The sequence below is a fragment of the Prionailurus viverrinus genome, chromosome C1 (assembly GCF_022837055.1).
Source record: "Prionailurus viverrinus isolate Anna chromosome C1, UM_Priviv_1.0, whole genome shotgun sequence".
In the NCBI taxonomy this organism is placed as follows: Eukaryota; Metazoa; Chordata; class Mammalia; order Carnivora; family Felidae; genus Prionailurus; species Prionailurus viverrinus.
The window spans coordinates 85036461-85060665 of NC_062568.1; the positions used below are offsets into that span (position 1 = coordinate 85036461).

At 34.7% G+C, this 24205-nt stretch overlaps 1 protein-coding gene across 1 annotated transcript in view; it reads left to right on the top strand.

Moving 5' to 3' along the window:
* LRP1B (LDL receptor related protein 1B) overlaps positions 1-24205 on the top strand; it is a 1903200-nt gene that overhangs the window by 1316737 nt on the left and 562258 nt on the right. The window contains exon 32 of the mRNA XM_047873645.1: positions 14357-14506. Within this exon, the coding sequence (XP_047729601.1) occupies positions 14357-14506 (150 nt within the window). The remainder of the gene's footprint in view (positions 1-14356; positions 14507-24205) is intronic.

A 24205-nucleotide genomic window follows, 5' to 3' on the forward strand; every position in this document is an offset into this window, starting at 1 on the left:
ATTAAACTAACATCACAATTTTTTTTTTTTAATTTTTTTTTCAACGTTTTTTTTGTATTTATTTTTGGGACAGAGAGAGACAGAGCATGAACGGGGGAGGGGCAGAGAGAGAGGGAGACACAGAATCGGAAACAGGCTCCAGGCTCCGAGCCATCAGCCCAGAGCCTGACGCGGGGCTCGAACTCACGGACCGCGAGATCGTGACCTGGCTGATGTCGGACGCTTAACCGACTGCGCCACCCAGGCGCCTCTAACATCACAATTTTTAAACACAAACTTTCTTATATTTTATCCACTGATCTATATGCCCGCAAATATAACAATTGCGTATGTTGATCCAAACATAGATTTCTGTAAATATTTATCTACAATTTAGTAAAAGCTCTCTTAAGCAGAAACGTAAGTGAACAAAAGTTAGCTGGCATTAAATAGCCATGCTTTCTGAATGGAGACTGGGCAAATGACTTTATTATACTGAATTTAATGTGTTCAATATAGATTATTATGGGGCACCTCGGTGGCCTATTCGGTGAAGCATCCAACTCTGGATCTCAACTCAGGTCTCGATCTCTGGGTTGTGAGTTCAATCCTCATGTTGGGCTCCATGCTGGGTGTGGAGCCTACTAAAAAAAAATATATATATATATATATATATATATATAATATGAAGTATGATAACATGTCCTTTTTGAACCTAGGAAGAGAAAAAGAAACATGCTTGAGAATGTTTCAAAAATATCCACATAAAAATTAGAAAGAAAGAAAAGAAAGAAAGAAAGAAAGAAGATAAAATGAAAGAAAAACAAATATCTCTACAATAACCTGTCTTTTTAAAATCCTAATTCATATACTAATTGGCTAATTATAATTTGTTATGCTAAGCACTGTGGATGACACAAAAATAACTCTTTATGTAATAGTTGCTTTGTAACAATGATATACTTATTAATGAGAAAGAGGGTCAGGAACATGGGGTAAGGGTTCATATGCTGGTCTGTATGTATGTGGGCATCTTGAAGAAAAAGGAAAAGAAAGTGTTCTCCCAGAGTGCCAGTAACTGGGAAACAAGGCAAGCAAGGGTGATACCAATCTTTTCCTCATGGAGTTTACTATCTAAAAGGAATTACAGTATGACTAAACGTTATCCACTCCAGCCATATTTTCCTTCTCTGCTTCTCTCAACTTGTCAAGCTCTTTCCCCCAACAGTATATTTTAACAATGTATTCCTTTGCCCAGAAATGTCTCCCATCTCAGTTGTCTGCCTATCTGTCAGACTTCAACTTAAAGATTATTTCCTCAGGGGCGCCTGGGTGGCGCAGTCGGTTAAGCGTCCGACTTCAGCCAGGTCACGATCTCGCGGTCCGTGGGTTCGAGCCCCGCGTCGGGCTCTGGGCTGATGGCTCAGAGCCTGGAGCCTGTTTCCGATTCTGTGTCTCCCTCTCTCTCTGCCCCTCCCCCGTTCATGCTCTGTCTCTCTCTGTCCCAAAAATAAATAAACGTTGAAAAAAAAAAATTTTTTTAAATAAAAAAAAAAAAAAGATTATTTCCTCAAAGAGGTTTTCCCTGACCTCCCTTGACAAAGCCAAAGTCTCTTAAAATAGACACTTTTAGCACCACAATTTCATTGTTTAGTCTTGTCATTATTTTAGATTTCCATTTGTTTGTTGAATATTTGATTACTGCTTACCAACTAGAAAGGAAACTATAAAATTAGTGAAAATATTGGCTCTTTTTTTTATCAGTGTGTCCGCAACTCATAACTCAATGCTGGCACATTGTAAGTATATCTTCAAAAAATATTTGTTGAATGAAGTGACCACTATTTCCCATCCAATAGCAACAGGCTCTTACATGATTAAGTAAATCCAAGATTTATTTGTGTATCTTCGTTGAATAAAATTACTTTGTGAAAAAGTGTATATTTGGTGACCTGGATATCAATCATGTTGCATTGCATTCAATTATCTGAAGAGTAGCAAACATTTATATTTATGCCATAATTTTCTCAAAGTTTGGAGTGCAAAAATTATGTTAGTGGAGTTGCTTATAAATCAATGCATGGTTAGCTAAAGAGGAAAAATTGGAACTCTTTGGTTTCTAAATTGGCTTTCCCATATGTTCCTTTTATTCTTTCTCCTCTCTCTCCTGTCTAACCCTGTAACCATTTGGCTCTCCTTAGCACCTCAGAGCTTTCTCATAGAAAGAAAGAATAGGACAAAAAAAGACTTGGTCGAGTTATCTACATATCGACAAATCCTCTTAGTACTGGGTATAAAAGTAAAACTAAATTCTTTTTCAATAATACCTTATTCATTCTGACCATGTCATTGTAATTTCTGATCTATCCCAATAGGCTAGAGAAACTGTTATCTGTAAATTAACTATAAAAAATATCCTCTAAAGTCCTGTCTTTAGAGCAGGAAAGCCCTGTCTTTATTCAGTCACGTCAAATTCTTTATTTGTGAGGGGTTGGGCCAGTTAAGATGATGCTGTTTTCAAGGAGTATTAGAGGTGCTTATTAAAATAGGTTAAATATTAGAAAAAAATAAATAAGATAAGTTAAAATTATGTTGCATAATAACTGTTTTTTTAATTAGTGTTTTTCCTGCGTGCTTGAAACATTGTCTTAAAATATATTCAATAACATATTGTTAACTACTTGACACAGAATCTGAAGCATTTCAGATTGTTGTGTTTTCTTTTTTAAAAATTATTATTTTTGCTGTTACTTATTTATTTTTTCTCTCTCTGGAGAGTTTATTTATTTATTTTTTAATGTTTATTTATAGGGGGGTAGGGGCAGAGAGAGAAGGACAGAGAATCCCAAGCATGATTGGGACTGTCAGCGCAGAGCCTGATGCAGAACTGATTCCATGTACCATGAGATCATGACCTAAGCCAAAATCAAGAGTCAGACGCTTAACTGACTGAGCCCAACCAGGCACCCCTTCTGTGCACAGTTTAGAGCTATGATGAAAATAAGTTCATAATTTTTTGTGTTTTTTTTTTGTTGTGTATATAGATTTTAATTGCTGTTTACTGCAGCATTGTACACATTGTACACAGGGTGCAAGAGGGCCTGCCTGGCTCCAGGAGTCCCAAACACACCAGGCTTGACCACTCAGCACTGACAAAATCCAAAGGCAGAGAAAAGAGTGATGGTGAAATAAGATAGGAATTTATTTCGGAGAGATTAACACCAGGAAGGCAGTGGACTAGTATCTCAAAGACTGCCCCCAAAGTGCTGAAAATACTTATAGACTTATTTCAGGAAAGTATGGGTGGGGCAAAGGTGGGGGGATAGGAGCAGGTAGGAAGTGAAAGTCAAATTGATCAGCATCTTGGAGTCACTCTTCAGCAGGCTTTGCTGGCTCAGGATAGTCCTTATTGTTTGAGGAGGTAGTTTTGGTTCCCATCAGGGAATGCTTTACCCTCATGGTCTTCCACATGAGCCAAGGAACAAAGTGGAAAGTAGAAAGTTTGAGGTCAAAAATGGAGGCATCTAAATCCCTCTGTCAGCATCAAGGTTATAGCTCATAAGGACACACTGGTCTAGAAGAATCTTTGGAATACTCCCAAGAATTCATGCCAACATAATCCCACCTTATAAGATTCTCTTAGAACTATTGCCCTGAGATGAATTCAAAAATGGAATTTTCCAGTGCCATGAGTGGACACATGAGTAAGTGTAAAAAATAAATACAAACCTATTTTTCTTGGTGTACTTGATTGCCATACCCATGAAATACATATGCTTAGGGATATTTATTACTTTGTTGTTTACTTATTGAACTTCACTGCTATTTTGCACTTCAGGAAATTATTTTAATCATTTTTTCATGACAAGTCTGTATGGGCAATCTCTGGCTTAAATTCCTGCCCACTGCCTTCTCTAAACCATTTCCATGCAGAAAATTAGGTGATTAGGAAACAAGGAGCTACTGTTTAGTTGATTTTCTCCTCAGGCGTATGGATTATCAAATTATAAATTATTTTTCCCAGAACATAAGGAGAAAACACAACATTCTGTATGGTGTGGCTGGGAAGTATCAACTCAAAACAATAATTACCTGTCATCCATTATGGAACCTGTATTTTCAGGAAGCCATACCTTTGTGTTTGCATGTACTTAGCCTAGGATGTGTGATAGAGTAGAACCATTATCACTTTGGCGACAAAAATAACATAATTACAGTGACTACTTTTTAAGCACTTTGAATATGTCAAGCACTTATAAAATGCTTTGCATTAATCATGCCACGGTAATCATTTCTGGAAGGGTTTCTTATCCTCCTTTTACAGATTCAGAAAGTGAGGATTGTTGAAAGAAGTCAGTTGCCTGTGATGGATAGTAGAGTGGGATTCAAATCCAAGTTTATCTGCTTCGAAAGCCGTATTAAATCTTAACCATTATGCTTTGCCCAGAGAGGCTGATTTCATATAGTAATTACCTGACCTCAAGCTAAGATCAGGGAATAAAACTGGTACTCTTTCAAGCATGGCAAGTAGGGGGAAAAAACTCAGAACTTGGGTACTCCTGAGAAACGTGGGCCCGATTAGGACGCAGCAGTCAGGTTTTCTAAGCAGCCTGGAAACACATGAAGCAATTTCACCTCTGTGCGAATTGTACCTTGCAGTTAATTATTTCTGAATCTTTAAATGCTACTTTTACACAGCAACGTTGCTGATATACTAGGATTTCTAATTTGTGAAATTGTTTTTATGTTGTAATTCACTGGATTTCCCTTACTTGTTGGTGGTTAAATCCATGTGTGTGACATACTTGAAATAGAAGTATGTCATAATCTTATCAAAACACCCAATTTGGCATTTCAGGACTGTGTATCACTGAAGACTAAGCAATTGCAGCCTTCAAGCAGTTTGGGCTGAATAATTTTGTTTCTGTTAAATACAAATCAACATTCCAGTTATCCATTGTTGAACTAAATATTCTCAATTAAGATTTATTGCTCTGTCTTGGATACATTAAGTGCTTAGAGCAGTTTGCATAACAAAATATTTTAATTTACTACTTAAAGCCATTTCCATGTTTAAAATGTTTACATATTATGAATTTTATCCCTTAAGCCTCATATAAAGCAACTTGGCTTGTCAATCAGCATTATTCTTCATGGCTTATTCGAATCTAGTGTACTGTATATTTTATCTTCTTGATATTTTCTCTTCATTTTCAATGTAATCTCAACCAAAAGTCACTTGTTTACTCAACCCTAAAGTACATCTTTTTGAAACCTATTTTTTGTTATTATTTAATCATTCCAACCTATATGCTATATAACGTGAATTTTGAACTATATTCATGGATAACATTCACAAGCACTTTTTTTCACATCAAAAGAATTCAGGGGACCTCAGTTTTTAAAAATAAAGTTAAAACAAATTTATGTCGGTGGGTGGCTCAGTTGGTTAAGTGTTCGACTTTGGCTCATGCCATGTTCTCGTGGTCCATGAGTTCAAGCCCTACATCTGGCTCTGTGCTGACAGCTCAGAGCCTGGAGCCTGCTGCGGATTCTGTGTCTTCCTCTCTCTCTGCCTCTCCCCTGCTCATGCTCTGTCTCTGTCTCTCTGTCTGTCTTTCTCTCTCTCTCTCTCAAAAATAAACATTAAAAAAAAAACAACTTTGGTATATATTTCCTTGCTTGATATAATGCAGTTATGTTTTTTAAATATATTTATACTCGGCACACTCACTTTTATTATGTATGAAGCATGATCAATATTATCTCACAAAATAGCTTACAAAAAAAGGACAGAGAAACTAACAAATGGATATTAAAATTACACATTAATATACAGACAAATAATTTAAATTTACATTTTTTTCACCTGATCATTTTCTTATTCTTTCAAATGATATTAAGTATAAAAAAAAAGGTTGTTATAAAAGGCTATGAAGTATATAGTAGGTGCCAGACCTGAAAATAAAACCTGGTATACATTATCAATAACGTCATAGTCCAGTGAAGTAAAAAGACAGAAATAATTACAAACCATTTGATGCAGTGTCATTCCTGGGTACTATTTCCAGACACCATAAAGGTAAGTAGACACTGTGAAAATAGAGGGAACAACTAATTTTGTGTGAGGAAGAAAAATAGAGAATAGTACCCAAATTAGTAATATTTGAAATTTCAACTGATCTTGAAGAAAAAATACAGTTCCGTTTTTAAGAAAGTAACAAAGGAGAAGAAACTGATCTCATTCTTAGTAGAAAGGAAAAATAAACATAAAAGTACAAACATGTGAAGTGTCTAAAAAACTTTGAATTTTTCTGTGTGTCTACAGAAAAGAATCTAATGCAAGGGAATGTTTAGGATTATATTGACAGGAACTGTAATTTTAAAATGTTCAAGTGGCACAATCCAGTGCTTTTAAAAATATTTTGTTCTATTTTACCTATCAAGCTATAAAATATAGTTTTGGTGCATTATAAAACTATAGATATTAAAGCTTTTAAAATGTTTTTTTAAAGCAAAACACTTCTCAGGAAATAGCCTGTCACTGCGCCTGATTTTGCTTCCACTTTTGCACGTGTTTTTTTCACAAGGCACATACTTTTTGCTGATCATCAAAAGTTTGAAATACAGGATAAATTGTCCAAGGTAAAATGACTAATGTGACAGAGGATGGGGGAGATGCTGAAATCTTAGCTCTATGCGATAAACAACAAAAAAGTAATTAATGTAGTTCTGTAACTCTATTTGTTGTCAGTGACTTCTTAAAGCAGAGTGGATGGAGAGCTATGATTTCAAGAAAGAATTTAGATCCAGTTAAGATACTGGCAGTATAGACACGTGCAATAGAGGAAAGAACAAACGTTTTTCTTACCTCTCGCTGGCTAGGGACCTAGAAATTAGATTGACACAATGACAAACTACCCAGAGAAAAACAGTTTATTAACCAGAGTAGCACACATGCAGGCAGGAAACCTCACTGATCAGGAACTCAAAGGAGGGGTTAGAAGTTGGGCTTATATAGCATCTTAACAAACAACAGCAAATTTGTAGAATAATATCAAAACAAAGGAAAAGGGATTTAGACTTGCAAGGGAGGCAAACTGTGGGAAGGTGACCACCTGAAGGACACTAATGGAAGATAAAGATTGTTTTAGTAAGGCTCGTTTTCTAGATTCCCCTCCATGCCATCCCTGGGCTGTTCAGAGTCTAGACTAGTCTCTGGTGATTTAGAGGCTAAGACTGCTTTTAGCAAAAAATGAGGTCAAAGAGCTTTTATTTTTTTGTCTTCTGTTTCTCAGTTCTTCAAGTCAAAGTAATTCTTAAGCCAAAGTGGCTTGTTTTGGAGTGGCATATTCGATCCCTTACATACTCAACTTTTTGTTGAATAATATTGAAAACATATTGAACGTTTGTTGAAACATGCTTTTTTTAATTAAAACAATTACATTGAGATAATTTTAGATTCCCATGAAGTTATAAAAAACAATACAGAGAGTTTCCACATATTCTTTATCTAATTTTCCCCCATTGGAACATAATGTAAAACCTCAATAAAATATTACCACCCAGGTACTAACTAACCTTAATGAAGTTCATTAATATTCAGATTTCATGTTTTATTTGTATTTGTGTGTTTAATTTTAGATTGAATTGTATCACACATGTAGGTTTCTATATCCAACACCACCTTCAAGGTACTGAATAAAATGAATCAGATTCTGTGGATAAGTGGGGAAAAAAAAGAATTAAAAAAATGCTGAAAAATTCCAACACCACAATGATCCTACCTATTGCCCTTTTATAACCACACCTACTCTCTCCTGCCTACCACCCCCTTTCCCTTTTCTCCATACACCATCTAAAATGTTCCATTTCTAAAATGTTCTGTTTTTAAAATGTTACAGGAATACAATCGTACAGTATATAACCTATTGGATTGGCTGTTTTCCACTCAGCATTTTTCCCTGGAGAGTCATTGAAATTTCATGTATCAATACTTTTCTTCATCTTATTGCTGAGTGGTATGCCACGGTATATAAACACCATGGTTGACTTAAGCATTCTCCTATTAAAGGAGATGGGATGATTCAAATTTTGACTACTGCAAATAAAGCTGCTACAAACATTCATGTGTAAGTTTTTGTGTGAACACAAGTTTTTATTTCACTGGAATAAATTCCCAGGAGTGAAATTGCTGGGTCCAACGGAAATAGTATGTTTAGTTTTATAAGAAACTGCCCAGCTGTTTTCCAGAGAGACTGTACTGTTTTTCATTCCCACCTATAATGTATTAGTTATCCAGTTTTTCTCTGTATCCTTGTCAGCATTTAGTGTTGTCACTATTTTTATTTTAGCCATTCTTACAGATGTGTACTGCTTTATCATTGTCATTTTATTATTTTTATTTATTTATTTATTTTTTAAATTTTTTTTTTCAATGTTTATTTATTTTTGGGACAGAGAGAGACACAGAGCATGAACGGGGGAGGGGCAGAGAGAGAGGGAGACACAGAATCAGAAACAGGCTCCAGGCTCTGAGCCATCAGCCCAGAGCCCGACACGGGGCTCGAACTCACGGACCGCGAGATCGTGACCTGGCTGAAGTCGGACGCTTAACCGACTGCGCCACCCAGGCGCCCCTATCATTGTCATTTTAATTTGCATTTTCTTTTGATGTTGAACATCTTTTTCATGTGCTTACTTGACATTTGTATATCTTCTAATGTGAGATGTCTGTTCACTTCCTGTGCTCATTTGTTTATTGGTTTTTTTTTTTTTTTTGAGTTTTGAGTGCATTTTTGTTGACACTAGCCTTGTGTTCATTTGTTGTGTGTTTTCAGTGGTCAGTTTCTACAACTATCACAATTCCAGACACAGAAGGATTTGTGTTCTATTATCTGATATGTGGATTGCAAATATTTTCTCCCAGACGGAAGCATGTCTTAATTGGTCTTCACAGACCAACTAGAACAACAGTTTCTAACTTTGATAGACCTGCATAATTGAGGGAATGCTGTAATTACGAATGAAGTGTACAGTCTAAGTATTTCTCACACTAAACCATCTCAAAACTATCAGTTGTGGGGATTACCGAAGAAATGGTTGCAAATTTTAGAATAAGACTTTAGCTTGAAAAGGAGATACAAAAACTTGTAGTACTAATAAATAGCTAGCATTTATTGAGTGCTTTCTATGTGCTAGACACTATATTATTATTGTTATTATTACATCTTCACAATGGTGTAGTGAGGGTGTAGCCAGGTGAAGGCTGACTAGTCTTTTCTCAGACGAACCCAGAGATGAATAGACAAGGTGATTGAAAGGTGGTACCTTATATTTATATTTACTTCAGAGAGAAGCAGGGATGGAGCACAAAGAATGCTTGGGTTTCCTCAGTATATTTATTCTAGCATTTACAAATCTAAGCATTCTTAGGAGGGATAAAGTATTTTTTGAGATAGGCTAATAGTGAATGGGCAATTAACCCCATTCCACTTCCCCATGGAACAGCTATGCTCCTTTGGAGCTAAAAATTCAATGTTTTACAAATAGTTTTGCCCCCCCAGAAAAATCATGCCACTTCTGGTTAACTCTGAAAGGATTTCCATTTTGGAGTATCCAGAATATTATAGTTCTTCTACAGGTATAATAAGGATATAATTTTATGATTTTTTTTCATTTGTTGTGTATTTTCAATATTACAACTACCACAGTCCTAGATGCAGAAGGAGTGTGTGTTCTATTGTCTGAAGGTAATGCTACAGGAGAATATTTAGACGATTTCAATGTTATTTTTTATACATGCCTAGAGTATTTAAAGTTAATCATCTGGGTTTTAATATCTATAGTATGTGTTCTTCCCCATGTATATCTTTAATGTTCTTCTGTCCCCAAAGATCTCCTCATAATACACTTTCCAGCAGTATTTTAAAGGCCTCATTAAACTTATTAAGTATTCAATTTTGAAAGTTTTTAAAAACAGGCATTTTTTTTTAACTTAGAGAGAAAGGGAGAGAGAGAATCCCAAGCAGGCTCCATATTGTCAGCAAAGAGCCCAATGTGGGGATGAATCTCACTAACCACAAGATCATGACCTGAGGTGAAGTCAGAAGTCATATGCTTAACCAACTGAGCCACCCAGGCACCCCCACAATACGCAATTTTTAAAAGGAACTTCTTAATCTTAAAATCAACTGAAGAGATTTTTTAAAAAATACTGATTTCTGGGACCAACTCAAACCAATTAAAATTTCTGGGAGTGAGGCCTAGGTATCAGTATTTTTAATGCTTTTCCAGATAATTGTAATGCATAACCAGGGGCTGAAAATTATGAAATGAAATTTAGTAAGTGTTAGAAAAATATTAGAAAATTGCCATCTCTAGAAAGCCTTAATTTTAAAAATTCCTTATTCTATATATTTGCATTTTTGTTTTAATTCCATATTGCATAGTACATTGACTTAATTTGAGTCATTTAAAAAAGAAATGAGATGTAAAGTGAACTTTCCAGTTTTAATTGTAACAAAACTGAAAACTTGATGAACTTAATGTTTAATAATTATGGAAAATAATTAGGTGATATTTTTCTAAAAATATGTAGTTGTTTCTTATATCAACATATTTCTATTGGAAATGTATTTTGGCAAATTATGTTATCCCAATTAAAAAATAAGCTGGTCTATTTTAGTCAAAATGTTGAAATAATACCTTAAGGGAAATCTTTGGCTTCAAATAGGGTGAGAATGAAAGCATATGAATTAACCCTGCATTTTTACAATAATAAGAAAGATAGATAAAAAAGGTAGATTCTTTTTTTCATAGGTTTTTCAGTTTAAATGATGACTTTTCTTCCTTTGACATACCTTATTATTACTGAATCTAGGTTTCCTCTTTTGATTACCAAATCCAGGTGATTTTAAAAATAATTATGTCTAACAAAAATAAGTCTATATTAGTAGTGGTATATTCTTCAGAAAGATCCGGCAGTCCTTTTGAGGATTTTTTTTATATCAGTCACCCATTCTGAGAACATTGTAGTGCAAACACAATCATATTTCTTTGCATAGGTTTTAGGATACTTTTATGAACGTGCTCATATTTGATCTGCTTTCTCATGGCTATTGATTTAGCATTCTAAAATCACTGAGCAGTTTCCCCTGCATCAAAACACTATCAGTTTACTGCTCAGTGATTCATCTTTTGAAATAGTGCAAAAGAGACCTGATTCAGAACTTATTCCAATAAGTGGACAATAATTAATTCTTCTATGTTATTAAGACCTGAATGTATGATAGTGACAAAATAAAAAATCTTATTCTGTGAAACAATTCACATTAAAAAATTTATGAATATGTACTTCCAAAATATGCATGTATCTATGAATTTAAAACATATATCACCAATTTCTTGAATTCATAATAGGATTTTAAAGATATTTCAATTCTGTTTTATAAACCTGGGAATAAACATGCTCAAGAACAGTCAGAGGTTAAGCTAATACATTTAATAGAAGACAAGATGTACGTAGGTGACTAGGTGATCTATCACATGAATATGTATGTTAATATAGGAACTTCATTACTTTTTTTCCTATAAATCTTAAAATGATTAATCTTAAACTATTCCATCTCAATATCGATGTGAAAACTTAAGCCATGCCAGGTGGCCTAATGGAGCACTTCCTTCCCTTCTTCCCTGTTGTCATAGCATCCAGCTATGAGTAGTATATTAAAAAATTCTTTTGCAGAGGTAATTCAACACTACTAGGCAGAACTCCTTGGAGACAACTTATAATTTTAATAATGGAATTAATTAAACAACCCATTCATGTGTTCAACGTCTATAAATTTTCTTCTCTGCTCTAGGTACTATGCTAGGTATTAAAGATCAAAGCTCACTACCAAACAGCCTCTTTTCTTTCAGCAAACTCCATAAACAAAGATATTGAGTAGTAAACTCTGGGTAATTCTGACCCCAACAATGTTACTTTCATGCTCTGTATAATAATTACTTTACACATCACAAGTTAGAATCTAGAAATTCCTGGGTGTTGGGTGAATGAGAAAGTTCTGACATTTGGTTTAATTTGGAGTTGGGCACATTTGGTACTAATGCACCCTTTCCTTCAAGAAAAAAAAAGTATTGAGGAAACTTAGATAAATACAATCCCTTAAGTAAGGCCAAAAAGTATTGTTTTTAAAAATCAAGGTGAAGAAAATATAATAGATTAGTCCATTGAAGCCAGGAGTGAAGTTAGTAGTGTAAATGCAATGCAGTTGCTGCAGATGGGTCACAAATATGACTCTTCAGGTTCTTTGCAGCCAAAACAAAGAGAGAAATATGATCAGTTACAATTTTATATTTTCCACTATAGCTTTCTCTGGCACTGAACCCTGAAAGAAATTTCTCCCATGGGTTCTTGTATAAAGAGGTCACTATGTGGTATATTATTTTAGACACTATATCCTGGGAAGTGCAACAGTGGTTTTCCTATGGCTACTTCTTATAGCATCCTTCATTTAAATCAAGAGCACAATGCCAGAGCTCAATTCAGCAGCAGATTAAGTGAGAGACAAAAAGCCAATGATCTAAAAATGTGGATAGCTCTCCGATTGTTTACCTTGATTAAAAGATAATATTTGGAATACCTAGAAGAATAGGTAATTTTGCTTAGAAGGAATTCTTCATAAATGTATTTATTAATTCAGTTATTGATGAACATTTGACAACAAAATGTTTGGAGTTATATTTTGTACCATAAATCTCTAGTAAGCGATTCTTCATTGCTGATTAAAGAAAGAATTACGTGATTTGGATAGCCAAGTAAACAGAAGATAAAACAGAACACATCTGAACATTAAGTGGTCTAAATCAGGAGTTTTACTAAAAAAAAAAAAAAGCACAGAAGTAACTCAGGAAGTACCTATAGAATATCCAAAATTTCTCTCATAAAAAATTGAATGGTGAATCACTTTCAAACTGAAAATATTGTATCAAAGTATATAACTGGAATAGTTTTTATCTGATTATTTTACAAAGTGTTTAAAGCCAGTCATCCACAGTAGTCCTCAAAGGGAGAAAAAATCTGAAAACTTTATCCTGAAATGTCTAATTTTATTTGTTAGGTTTATTCTGAACCTTCCATACTTGTATTTAGTAAAACATACCAATAAGTCAACAAATAGCTGATCTATTGTATAGATTTGTAATATTATTTCTATTTGATTAAAATTGGTCTGAAAAATCATTTCTGTTCTCCGGATTGGGACTATTTGTAGTTGGGACTCAATGCACTAGAACTCATGTGATTCTCTCCAGGTGTTTCCTTTCCTTTTTTTTTTTCTTTAAGTAGGGAAGGTGTGTGTGTGTGTGTGTGTGTGTGTGTGTGTGTGTGTGTGTGGTTTGTTCCCTTTCTTCTCTGAAGAAGATTCCAGAAATAATTTATTGCATTGTATGCTTGAGTGTATACCCACATGTGCATTTCCATAAGTAGTTGAGGGTCTTAGAGGACCAACATGGAGCCGTGGTCTTATTGTTAGGACATGGACCCTGAGCCTACTGATAAGCATGCAAGTAATTATGTAGATGTATACTGAAAACCCTTGGCAATCAAAATATACATATCTTGAGACCTTTGAAAACCTCGAATACTACTATAACATGAAATTGCCCATAAAATACAATAAAGCTAACCTACAGTGATTCACTGTGATGCGGCAATAATGGCCTTAAGCCATTGGCTTGGTGTCTTTACCAAATGGTCTATCTCCCCATGACAGCATCTAAATTAGCCCAATTCAATTCCGTGTTTCAGTGACATTATCAATTTTTGAAATTTCTTCTACTTTTGTTTCACTTCAAAAGAGTTGAAACCAACAATTTGAATCTATAACTGACTAAAGTATATTTCACTGAAAGTAGAGGGAAAATTAATAATTTCATCAATGATGCTAGTTTCTCGAAAGAGTATTATGTGTTAAAATTTTCTGAGGCAAAGTGGTATGATGAAGAGAGCAAGCACTCAATTTGGAAACAGAAACTTTCTTAAAATTTCTGTAATGTACACTTACTAACTATGGACTCCTATAAGTTTCTTGACTATTCCATGTATTATTTTTCTTATTCATGAAATGAGACAGTCATTGCTTTCAGTGTCACAGGATTGTTGTGATAATCAACAGAGATAACTACTAAGTGCCTATAAAAATATATGGTTTCACAGATAGTAAAAACATTATATTTCCCTATTAGGCAGAACTTATATTTAAAGACAAAAATCTAAGCTTGCAACTTATTTTTCCCCCTCAAATCTAGTGCTGGGTGAACATTACTATTTCAGTGGCTACTGTTATGTTTAAGTTGTATAATTTAATTACAGGTCTATCGATAGACTATGTGGAAAACAAGCTTTATTGGATCAGTTCGGGAAATGGAACCATAAATAGATGCAACCTGGATGGTGGTAATTTAGAAGTAATAGAGTCAATGAAAGAAGAATTAACAAAAGCTACAGCCCTAACCATCATGGGTAAGTGCAATGGTTCTATAGCTAGGATGCTTTGTATTGACTGGGGGTTGATTAATTATGACCTGTTAAAAGCTTAGAAAAGTTACTGCTCCATTAACACCAGAAGCACATTCAAATTACACATCTCTGAGAGAGTTTTTTGTTTTGTTTTGTTTTTCTTTTTTTAACCTTGCAAACAGACTTGTAAGATTATCCAGATTGGGACTTTGTGCTGTTACCAGTACAAATTTTACCATTATTAATTCTGGGCTGTGACTTGTATTTTTTTACGATTATTTTCTTTATTCTCATGCAGTGTTCTAAAGTATAAGGGCCTTGTATATTTGTCACAATAAAGTCAAATTTGGCTTATCTCTGCCTGTAAAGGATAGCTTGATCCACACAGATAATTCAAAAAACAAGGCCACAGAGCCCATTGACCAAAGATTGAAATTATTCTCCCACAAATAATTCTTTCCAATTTTTAGGGATGAGTAGAGATCTTATAGATTTGAGCCTCATTTCCATTCTTTTTGCTTCAGCCTTTGGGGAAAAAAAGATGCTAAACAGAGAGACAATTAGGAAGCTAACAGGGAGGTATGGCTTTTCATAGAATAAATAATCAACTTCTATGTTGATATTGGAAGCTGATTTTTGAAATGTGAATTTTAATTAAATAACAGTTCAAATTTTTAAAAAGGTGTAAGAGTAGATTCCATTTAAAAAAAAAGTGCTTTTTGGTTAGAATGAATGGCTGGCTCTAAACTGGAGTTCAGGGTGGGTCAGCAGTATGAAGATTATATATTCCACATAGAATCTTAGTACTTTGGTTTGGTTACAGGAAATTAGAAAATTGTTTCATATTTGGAATTCTAAACATGATATATTCAGGATAGCATATATACAAACAGTGTGTGTATATGTACATTCATATACATGTGTGTGTATGAAAGCCAATTCGAACATATATCTACAAGGTTATTTATATAGGTGATAAATTAGGTCTTTTAAATCAATATTCCATAATCTTCACCTCTTTTATCCTTTCCCCAGAAGGAATGTTAATTATTTTTGGTTTTATTTTCACTAACGACTGTTGATGAGTATATAAAGTTTAAAAGTACATAGTTGTTAATCGAGAAAGATATGAAAATTTATTCCTTATTTAAAAAAGTGTTTTATCACCTTGACTTCAGTTACATTTAAAATACCTTAATGAAAGTAAGTGAGGTTTAGATTTCCAAAGTTTTATTTAAAACAGGAGGAGAGTGGGAAGTAAGAAAAAACATTTTAATTTTTTTTAATGTTTATTTATTATTGAGAGACAGAGAAACAGAGCATGAGCATGGGAGGGGTAGAGAGAGGGAGAGACACAGAATCTGAAGCAGGCCTCAGGCTCTGAGCTGTCAGCCATAGAGCCCCATGCGGGGCTCGAACTCACAAACCACGAGATCATGACCTGAGCTTATGTCGGACACTTAACCAACTGAGCCACCCAGGCACCCCAAGAGAAAACATCTTAAATTCAGTTCAGTTCAACATGTATTTAGAATCTTTTAAGTACAGGCAGTGTACTCATCTCTGAAGTACAAATATAAACATGGACACTATTCTCAAACAAAACAAAATGTATATTTCTGTGAGGGAGAGAGAGAAAAGAGGATTGTTTCAACCAATCATTAATCACAAAGAATGATTCAGTTTCGGTCGCTGAGAAATGCAGGTAATAAATATAACTGCTTTTATCATAAAGTAGTGAGAATCACATGGAAATGTATGTGAATACACTTTCGAAAAAGTGGTGTTTGATACAAACTTCAAAGGTGGAATCTGGCATCACTTAATTTGATCTTTAAAACACTTCTTAATTTTACCTCCTTGGGCATTTGCAGATATCTGACATAGTGTGGAATCAGACGTTTAGTAGTTTTCTTTTGCTTAAGTTTTATTCCTAAAGTGTCTTCCAGCTATCATTGTCACAATTTTTTTTATTGTTTCTTAGAATTTGTGTTTCTTTTCATTTATTTATTTATTAATGCTTATTTATTTTTAAGAAAGAAAGAGAGAGCATGAGCAGGGAAGGGGCAGAGAGAGAGGGAGACACAGAATCCAAAACAGGTTCCAGGCTCTGAGCTGTCAGCACAGAACCCTATGTAGGGCTCGAACCTACGAACATCGAGATCATGACCTGAGCCAAAGTCGGATGCTTAACCAACTGAGCCACCCAGGGACCCCAGTGTTTCTTTTATAAGAGTTTTTGACCAGGGGAGGAATTTAAACTTGTAAAAAAAATATGTTATTTTTAATAATTTCCCAATTTTCTTTTTAGCATTTGGACATTTCCTGTACTGTTTGTATAACACGATGTTGCCATTCTTTTCGTTGTGTGTGTTCAGAAGTTGCATACACACACACACACACACACACACACACACACGGGCTGTACCTAACAGGTTATTTTAAAGGAGAAATTTGTTTATGACTTTCTTATAAAGCAATATGGAAATGAGTTTACTTTATATTACCCAGCTTCGCCAAATTAATAAGAAAATTTTGTTTTATGTATATTTGTACATATTTTAAATTACCTGGGTAAAAATAGCAGAGTTTAAATTCTGTAGCAATCCCCAAATCACCACCCACATTATGTTTTTAAAAATTGAATTCCAATATATCTTATGAAATCAACCCTAATTAGCAAATAATATAGCCAAGAAACATAATAAATTAGAGAAAAATGTTAAAATGTTATAACATTTCAAAGAACACTGTTGATTTATTCACACACACACACACACACACACACACACACACACACACATACACATTGCCTCATAGAAAAATGGAAAGCTTTATAAAAGTTTCTGTACCCACCCTGCTGTTAGCAAATGAATACTAAACTTACAGAACTCGATGCTATGAACAAAGTCTCAAAAATGGAGCAGCATTCCCTTGTGGCAAAAGAAAATAAAGTTTTGTTCCTTGATAAAATAGAAGAGAGAAAGTTTTGGGGAAATCATAATGCCTGTGTTGTGTCAGCACTGTGAAACTGGGAATCCAATCTTACATAAATTAAAATTCTTATAAAAGTGAATGGCCATGCATGTATACCCCTCCCTGCCACCATAATTTCATTAAATCTTAAAGAGAAAAATATAACTAAAAATATCAGTGCCTCTAGGGTCAATAATGTATTTGATGGATATATCAAAATACATCTTTAGTTGGAGGTTTAAAACTTACAGGACAATAACTTGGAAAAGCAGTCTAGGAACTTCTATTTTACAAAGTTTCCTAGTTTGGCCCTGAATTTGCCCTGCTGCTCAGATTCCCCCTTCTTTGAGAACTTCTCTTTCTCTTTGGGGATGGAAGAAAGGGTGATGACCTGTTTCCTGCTGAGGCTGAGTATTATAGTCATAATAAAAAGGCAATATAAAAATAAAACAGAAGAGCTTTACAACTTACTATCCAGGGGATTACTGATGATTATAGCTACAAATGTTTAAGAAGATATTTGCCTACAGTAATACTGAAATTACACATCTGGAAAACAAGGAAATAATTGTGCAATGAAGTTACCAGTTATATACCAGCATATACTGGCTCCTCTGACATACTACCTAAGCACTGGATGATAACTAGCTGAAAGTTTGTGCTACACTTAAATTTAGATGTGGTTTTCCTGAAACTGAATGAAAAATCTTAGACATTTCTTATCATTTTTTTCAAACCTCAAAGATTGTAAATCGTCACTAGAGTTTCCAGTTTTACTTGGAATAATATATACAAAATAAACTGAAGAGAGCTTTGAAATATTGAAATCAGGTACAAGAGAAGTTATTTGGTAATACCTATATTAAATAAAGTAATCGTTTGATGATTGATCCAAGTCCAAGACCCCAAGACCAAGATTGCTCTATCCAAGTTTCACAAACACTTTGATACTTCTTAAAAGAAGTAGAGCTTAACTTCTTTCCCTTGAGTCCTTCCTGGACCTAGTGACTAATTTCTCATGAATAAAATAAGACAAATGTGATGGTGTGTAACTTCAGAGAGAAGGTCATAAAAGGCATGAGCCTTCCTCCTTGTCCTTCCTTCCTTGGATGGCTAACTCAGGAGAAAGCCAGATGACATGTCATGAAGTTATCCACACAGCCCAATGGGAAAGTCCACACAGCAAGGGACTGAGACCTTCCACTAACAGCCATGTGAGTCATTCATCTTGAAAGCGGAAACTTCATTCAGCTCAGTCAGGCTTTCACATGACTATCACCCAAGCCAATGCACTACAGCAACCTCAAGAAGAGACCCTAAAACAGAACCACCCATATACCTGCTCCCAAATTCCTGATCTACAAACACTTTGTGACATAGTAAATGTTTATTGTTTCAAGATACTAAAGTTTTGGGAGTATGTATTACAATAGCAAAAGATAAGTAATTTGTATGTCATTGCATTTACAGAACTCATTCATAAATAGATTTATAAAATCCAATACTTATTTAATAGAGTCAGAATAATTGTGAATAGTAAAGCATATCAGGTATAATAAGACATAATGTCATTTGTACAATGACTGTTTGGATGAGGACTCTTAACACATTTTGCCGTGAACTGAATGCCTGTGTTCCCACAAATTCATACGATGAAGCTCTGATGTGATGGTATTAGGAAATAGGGACTTTGGGAAGTAATTAGGTCTTGATGATGGAGTTCCCATGAGATCGGTGCTCTTCTAAGAAGAAACCAGAGAGCTAATCTCTCCCTCAGCCATATGAGGACATAACAAGGAAGTGCTGGCTGATCTTGGGCTTCTAGCATCCATAACTGTAAGAAATATATTTCTGTGTTTTGTGCCATTTAACCTATGATGTTTCTGTTATACCATTCCAAATTAGCCAAGACAATTTACCAGGTACTAGAGTTAAGCTCACTAGCCTATTAACTTGGAACATCAAATTCTTCCCCATTAAAATATATATATATATATAATAATGACCTTGTCAATTGTCTTTCACAAACTGTCAGAGTCAACAAAAACAATAATAACTGCTTTCAAATACTATAGCTGGCAGGTCTAAAGTTATATCTACTACTTATTTGTCTTAGATATTTTTCTCAATATTTAGCCATTTTATGGAAATTTTTTTTTCATAAATATACTTCAGTTTCATGAAATAATGATACTCTAGAACATTTTCTTACATGATTTTTAGATGGTTAGTGCTATAACATAGTGTTCAGTCAGCTCTGCTATATTTAACTATCGATTACCTAGATGCAGAGCTTTTTTGTTTATCTGTATTCAGCTTTCCTCATAACTTTGGGCATTTTCCTGATCATTAATGCCTGCAGGAGATAGTGAGGTAAACTTAAATTAATCAAGTTGCCATTCAATTTTAAGTGCCTTTGTGAGGAGAAGGAAGAGGTTGAAACTATTGACTAAAATTAGGGTTTGTGAGTTATTTATGGATTATATTTAACATACTATTCCTTTTCATCGTCAGCATATGCAGTTTGAGAGCAGAGTCTATATATTGTGTTCACATTGAAGAGAAAGTTAGAAAAATCAATTTGCGGTTGAGAGAAAAGACACACATTAAACAAATGAACTGGCAGAAACAGGTTTATTGGTATTTGGAGAAAATTAAGATGGAATTCAGGAAATGGTAGGATGGTGACTAATCTGCATTTTGTATTTTTTTTGGGGGGGGCATGGAAGATATGGGCCAAATGGACCACAGATTTAAAATAGAAGTGAGGGTTAGGGAACTTAGGCAAACTAGAAGAAATCTGTATGTCTACATAAAAAATCCTTGGCATTTGTGGATTTAATGGTCAGCATCTTATTTAATCACAGGCTGATCTTGATATAGTCCATTAAAATGTAGTGTGGAGTTATGTGTCAAGCTTTTATATGGCAAGAGTTTGAGTTCTGGGCACTCCAAGAGGTATAACCTTGAACTTAAAACCCCACCCTACACTCTTAAGAGCTATTTATTGATTGTTCTTTGTTACTCCACTGTATATGCAGTTCATCTCATTGAGATTCAATTGGGCATCTAGTTTTTGTTTTGTTTTATGATGCCATATGACTTTTGGAAACTGTATTTACAAATGAGAATACCAAAGTTAACATTGCATGTTCTCCTTGAATACTGTCTGAAAGATCTTCCTCTGCCCTATAGTCCTTCTAGCTGGACATGGAATCAAATTGAATGAGACAGAGTAACAGGAGAAAACCAAACTTAATAGGCATATGCAAAAGGAGTCCACACAGACATGAAGTTCCAAAGACAATGAGGCAACATGAAGCTTATATGAACTAGGGAGAGGGATAGGGGCCTGAGGATACAAAGGGGAGGAAGCTTGTTCGGAATAAGGGAATAGGAGATGTTTAGGGAAACCAGATTGCTCTACTATTGCAGATACGTTTTTTAGGTAGTAATCTCGTCCCATTACAGTCTCTCATTTCCATTGTAAATTTAGGCAGTTGTGTGGGAGGCAAAGAGCTTTTCCTGCATTTGCTGGGTTTTGATTACTTTTAATTCAAAATAATATTTATGTCAAACTGGCCCATCGTGGGTCAGCCTGCCCTGGGCCTCTATAACATCAATGCATAAATACAAAATAGGTAAGTAGTCTTTACCATGTGATTAAATCATCGACTTCTAGAATTTAATGTAAGAAATCATTAAAGTTATTATATTTATCCATTTAAAAAGTGTGCTTTTGATATCTACTATTCACTAACCAGCTGTGGATCTGGGACAATTACTAAACTGTGGTCCTTTATTTTCTATTCTGCAAAATATGAGCTGGGACCATATGAGCTACAAGATCTTAAAAACCTTGTATGATTTTATTGCTCATGGGTTGATCCAAGTCACAAGAAATAGTTTAAAGTAAACTGTTAATTAATTAGAAGCAATACTTGAGATACAACAAAAATTTTGAATAAAAATAATATTTTCTTGTGAAATTATGCTAATCAGAGTTCATATTAATGTGTTCTGGATGTGAAGCAAAAATATTCTATTTTGACTTTTACTTGAGAATTCAATGGATGTTTACAACATAGAATTGCTTAGATTACTTGTCTTAGAATAGGTTTATACTTTTTATAAATATCTAAGTAGCAGTCTCCAATACCCATCTAATCTTAGAATCACTTGCAAAACTTGGTAACTTCTCTTTAAAATAAAAGAAAGATTGAATCACAGATAAAGGCAAAAAAAAATCTTTATTCATTTTCTATGAATACTTAAGCTCTCTCAGCTGAATTTTTCTGTTCTCAATCACAGTTAAATATACTATTGATCTGTTTCAAGTAGCACTTTGCCAGAATAAGCTTAATATGTAAATATTAGAAGGATATTGAATTGTGGCTACTGTTAGGATCAATAAAGGAGAAGAAAAAAGCATGTTCCATGTGCATTTTCAGTCCCCTATCAAAAACAAACTCAGCCCTATAATGAGTAAAAAGTTGGCTTCTCACTTCTGTTGATTTGGTTATACACACATTTGTTTTAAGTAGGTGTTAACAAAATAAATGAATCGTTTGCTCTTTAAGGAGCCCTTGAAAGGCTTTAACAAATATAACTCCTAACGACATTTGATTATACTTTTCATAGGCTCACTTCACAGATTTGAGGTCATCATAATAGCTTCTATGGAGATTCCCAGTACATGGATGGTTTGTCTTGGGAAAGCTAAGGTTGACAGATTAAAATGCTTCCAGCACTTTAATCTGAGTATCAGAGAAGGTCATATTTATTTGCTTAAGAATGAAAACAGTGTAAATATTGTTGGGGATGTAGATGTTTCCAATGTTCCCACAAGAGATTCTACAAAAAAAAACAGTTACAATGTCCTGTCTCTCTGCTGACTGAAGGAAATGCTAAGCTAATGGCAAAAATAGTCTTTACCTACTGATTTCTCTGTTTTTTGATGTTTTTTTTTTTAACACATCTGTATTCTTTTCAGCATAATATCACTTGGTGTAATGACTGATGTTAGGATTTATTAAAAATAAAGCATATCTTTTAGGTGGCCAACTCCTGATTTCAGCTCAGGTCATGATCTCATAGTTAGTGAGACTGAGCCCCACATCAGGTTCTATGCTGACCGTTCTCAGCCTGCTTGGGATTCTCTCTGTCCCATCCTCTCTCTATCCCTCCCCTGTGTGTGTTCTCTCTCTGTCTCTCAAAATAAATGAATAAACATTAAAAAAGTAAAGCATAGATTATCTAGCACTTAGTTTGCATAAGTGTTATGAATTTCCTCAGATATATGATATACCTCATAAATAACGATAGAAATGTGAAAAGATATATATGTACAATAAATAATTGGCTTGCAGAAATCATGAAAGCCCCTTTTATTTCTGCTTTACTTCCTGAAATAAATTATTATGGCAGGTTCTCATGGCATCTATGAGATATTATTAATGATAGCAAGTGACAGGCTACGAGTGTGGTATGTTTGTCTTGCTATGATCTTAAGGCTAAGCACTCACAGATTCAAAATACAATTTATTTTAGAAGGATCCTATATGTTGTCTTCTTATGATAAGGCGACAAGTCTGATGACTTAAGAATTCTTGACTTTAATAATCCACCTTAAGGAGTCATTTCCTGTTTTGTACAAGGCAAGTCCACTTTACATGTTGTCAAATGCAGGGTTTTGTTAGTTTGTTTTGTTTTTAAATCAAAGCTTGCCAAATATTTCTCTCCCTCTGACTGTGAAAAAAGCTAAACCTTAGGTTTAAACAAGTCCTTGCTTCTTGTGAAAAAATTTTCCTCCCTTTCTTCCTTTCCTTCTTTCTTTTAATCCTCTATCCCTTTCTCTGTCCCTTGAGTTAAGTCTTCTTCTATTACTGATACCTATGCCCCTTTATTTGTTTTGTTGCTTGTTTGTTGGTCTGTTGCTTTTCTTTCACAGTCTAGCTAGGTACTTCACGACTTTTGTTTGGGCTACTGCAATGGCCCCTTAACCTTTTTTTCACTCTCTGAATCTCCAGTCTCCAAACTACCAAGACCTCCTATGTTCATACCAGCTGCGGTGCCACCTACTTCACTATAACATTTCGGGGGCTGAAAAGCACTCACAGCTTAAACTCCTTTTCGTTCACCAAAAACTGTCTGTCAGGGTATTATTAGTTTCACCTTAGAGAGTCAATAAGATTTGTTAAAACCCAAAGTATTATTAGTCCCACCTTATAGAAAAAGAAATTCAGAGTCAATGGGATTTGTGAAAATTCATTCCCCTGGGACTCAGCTCAGATCCTGACTCAAGTTAAGTGCTGTTTCCACCTCCAGGAAAAGCCTTCCTGGTCATAACTTGATGTTTCGTGTGATGCACCTCTACTCCTGCTTCTGATATTCAGGTGCGATACATCCAGGAAAACTTTGCCTATATTTGATTACACCTTACTTCTTTCTTTTCTTTTAAACCCTGTTTATTTATTTTGAGGAGAGAGAGAGATAGAGAAAGAAAGGAAGTGAGAGTGCAATCTGGGCAGGGGCAGAGAGAGAATCCCAAGCAGGCTCCATGCTGTCAGCCCAGGGCCAGACAAAGCAGCTGGATCTCACGAATCATGAGATCATGATGTGAGCCGAAATGGAGAGTTAGATGCTAAACCAACTGAGCCACCCAGGCGCCCCAATGCCCTACTTATTTCTATTTGTCTTTCTATTTCTTGCTCCTGTACGAATTTC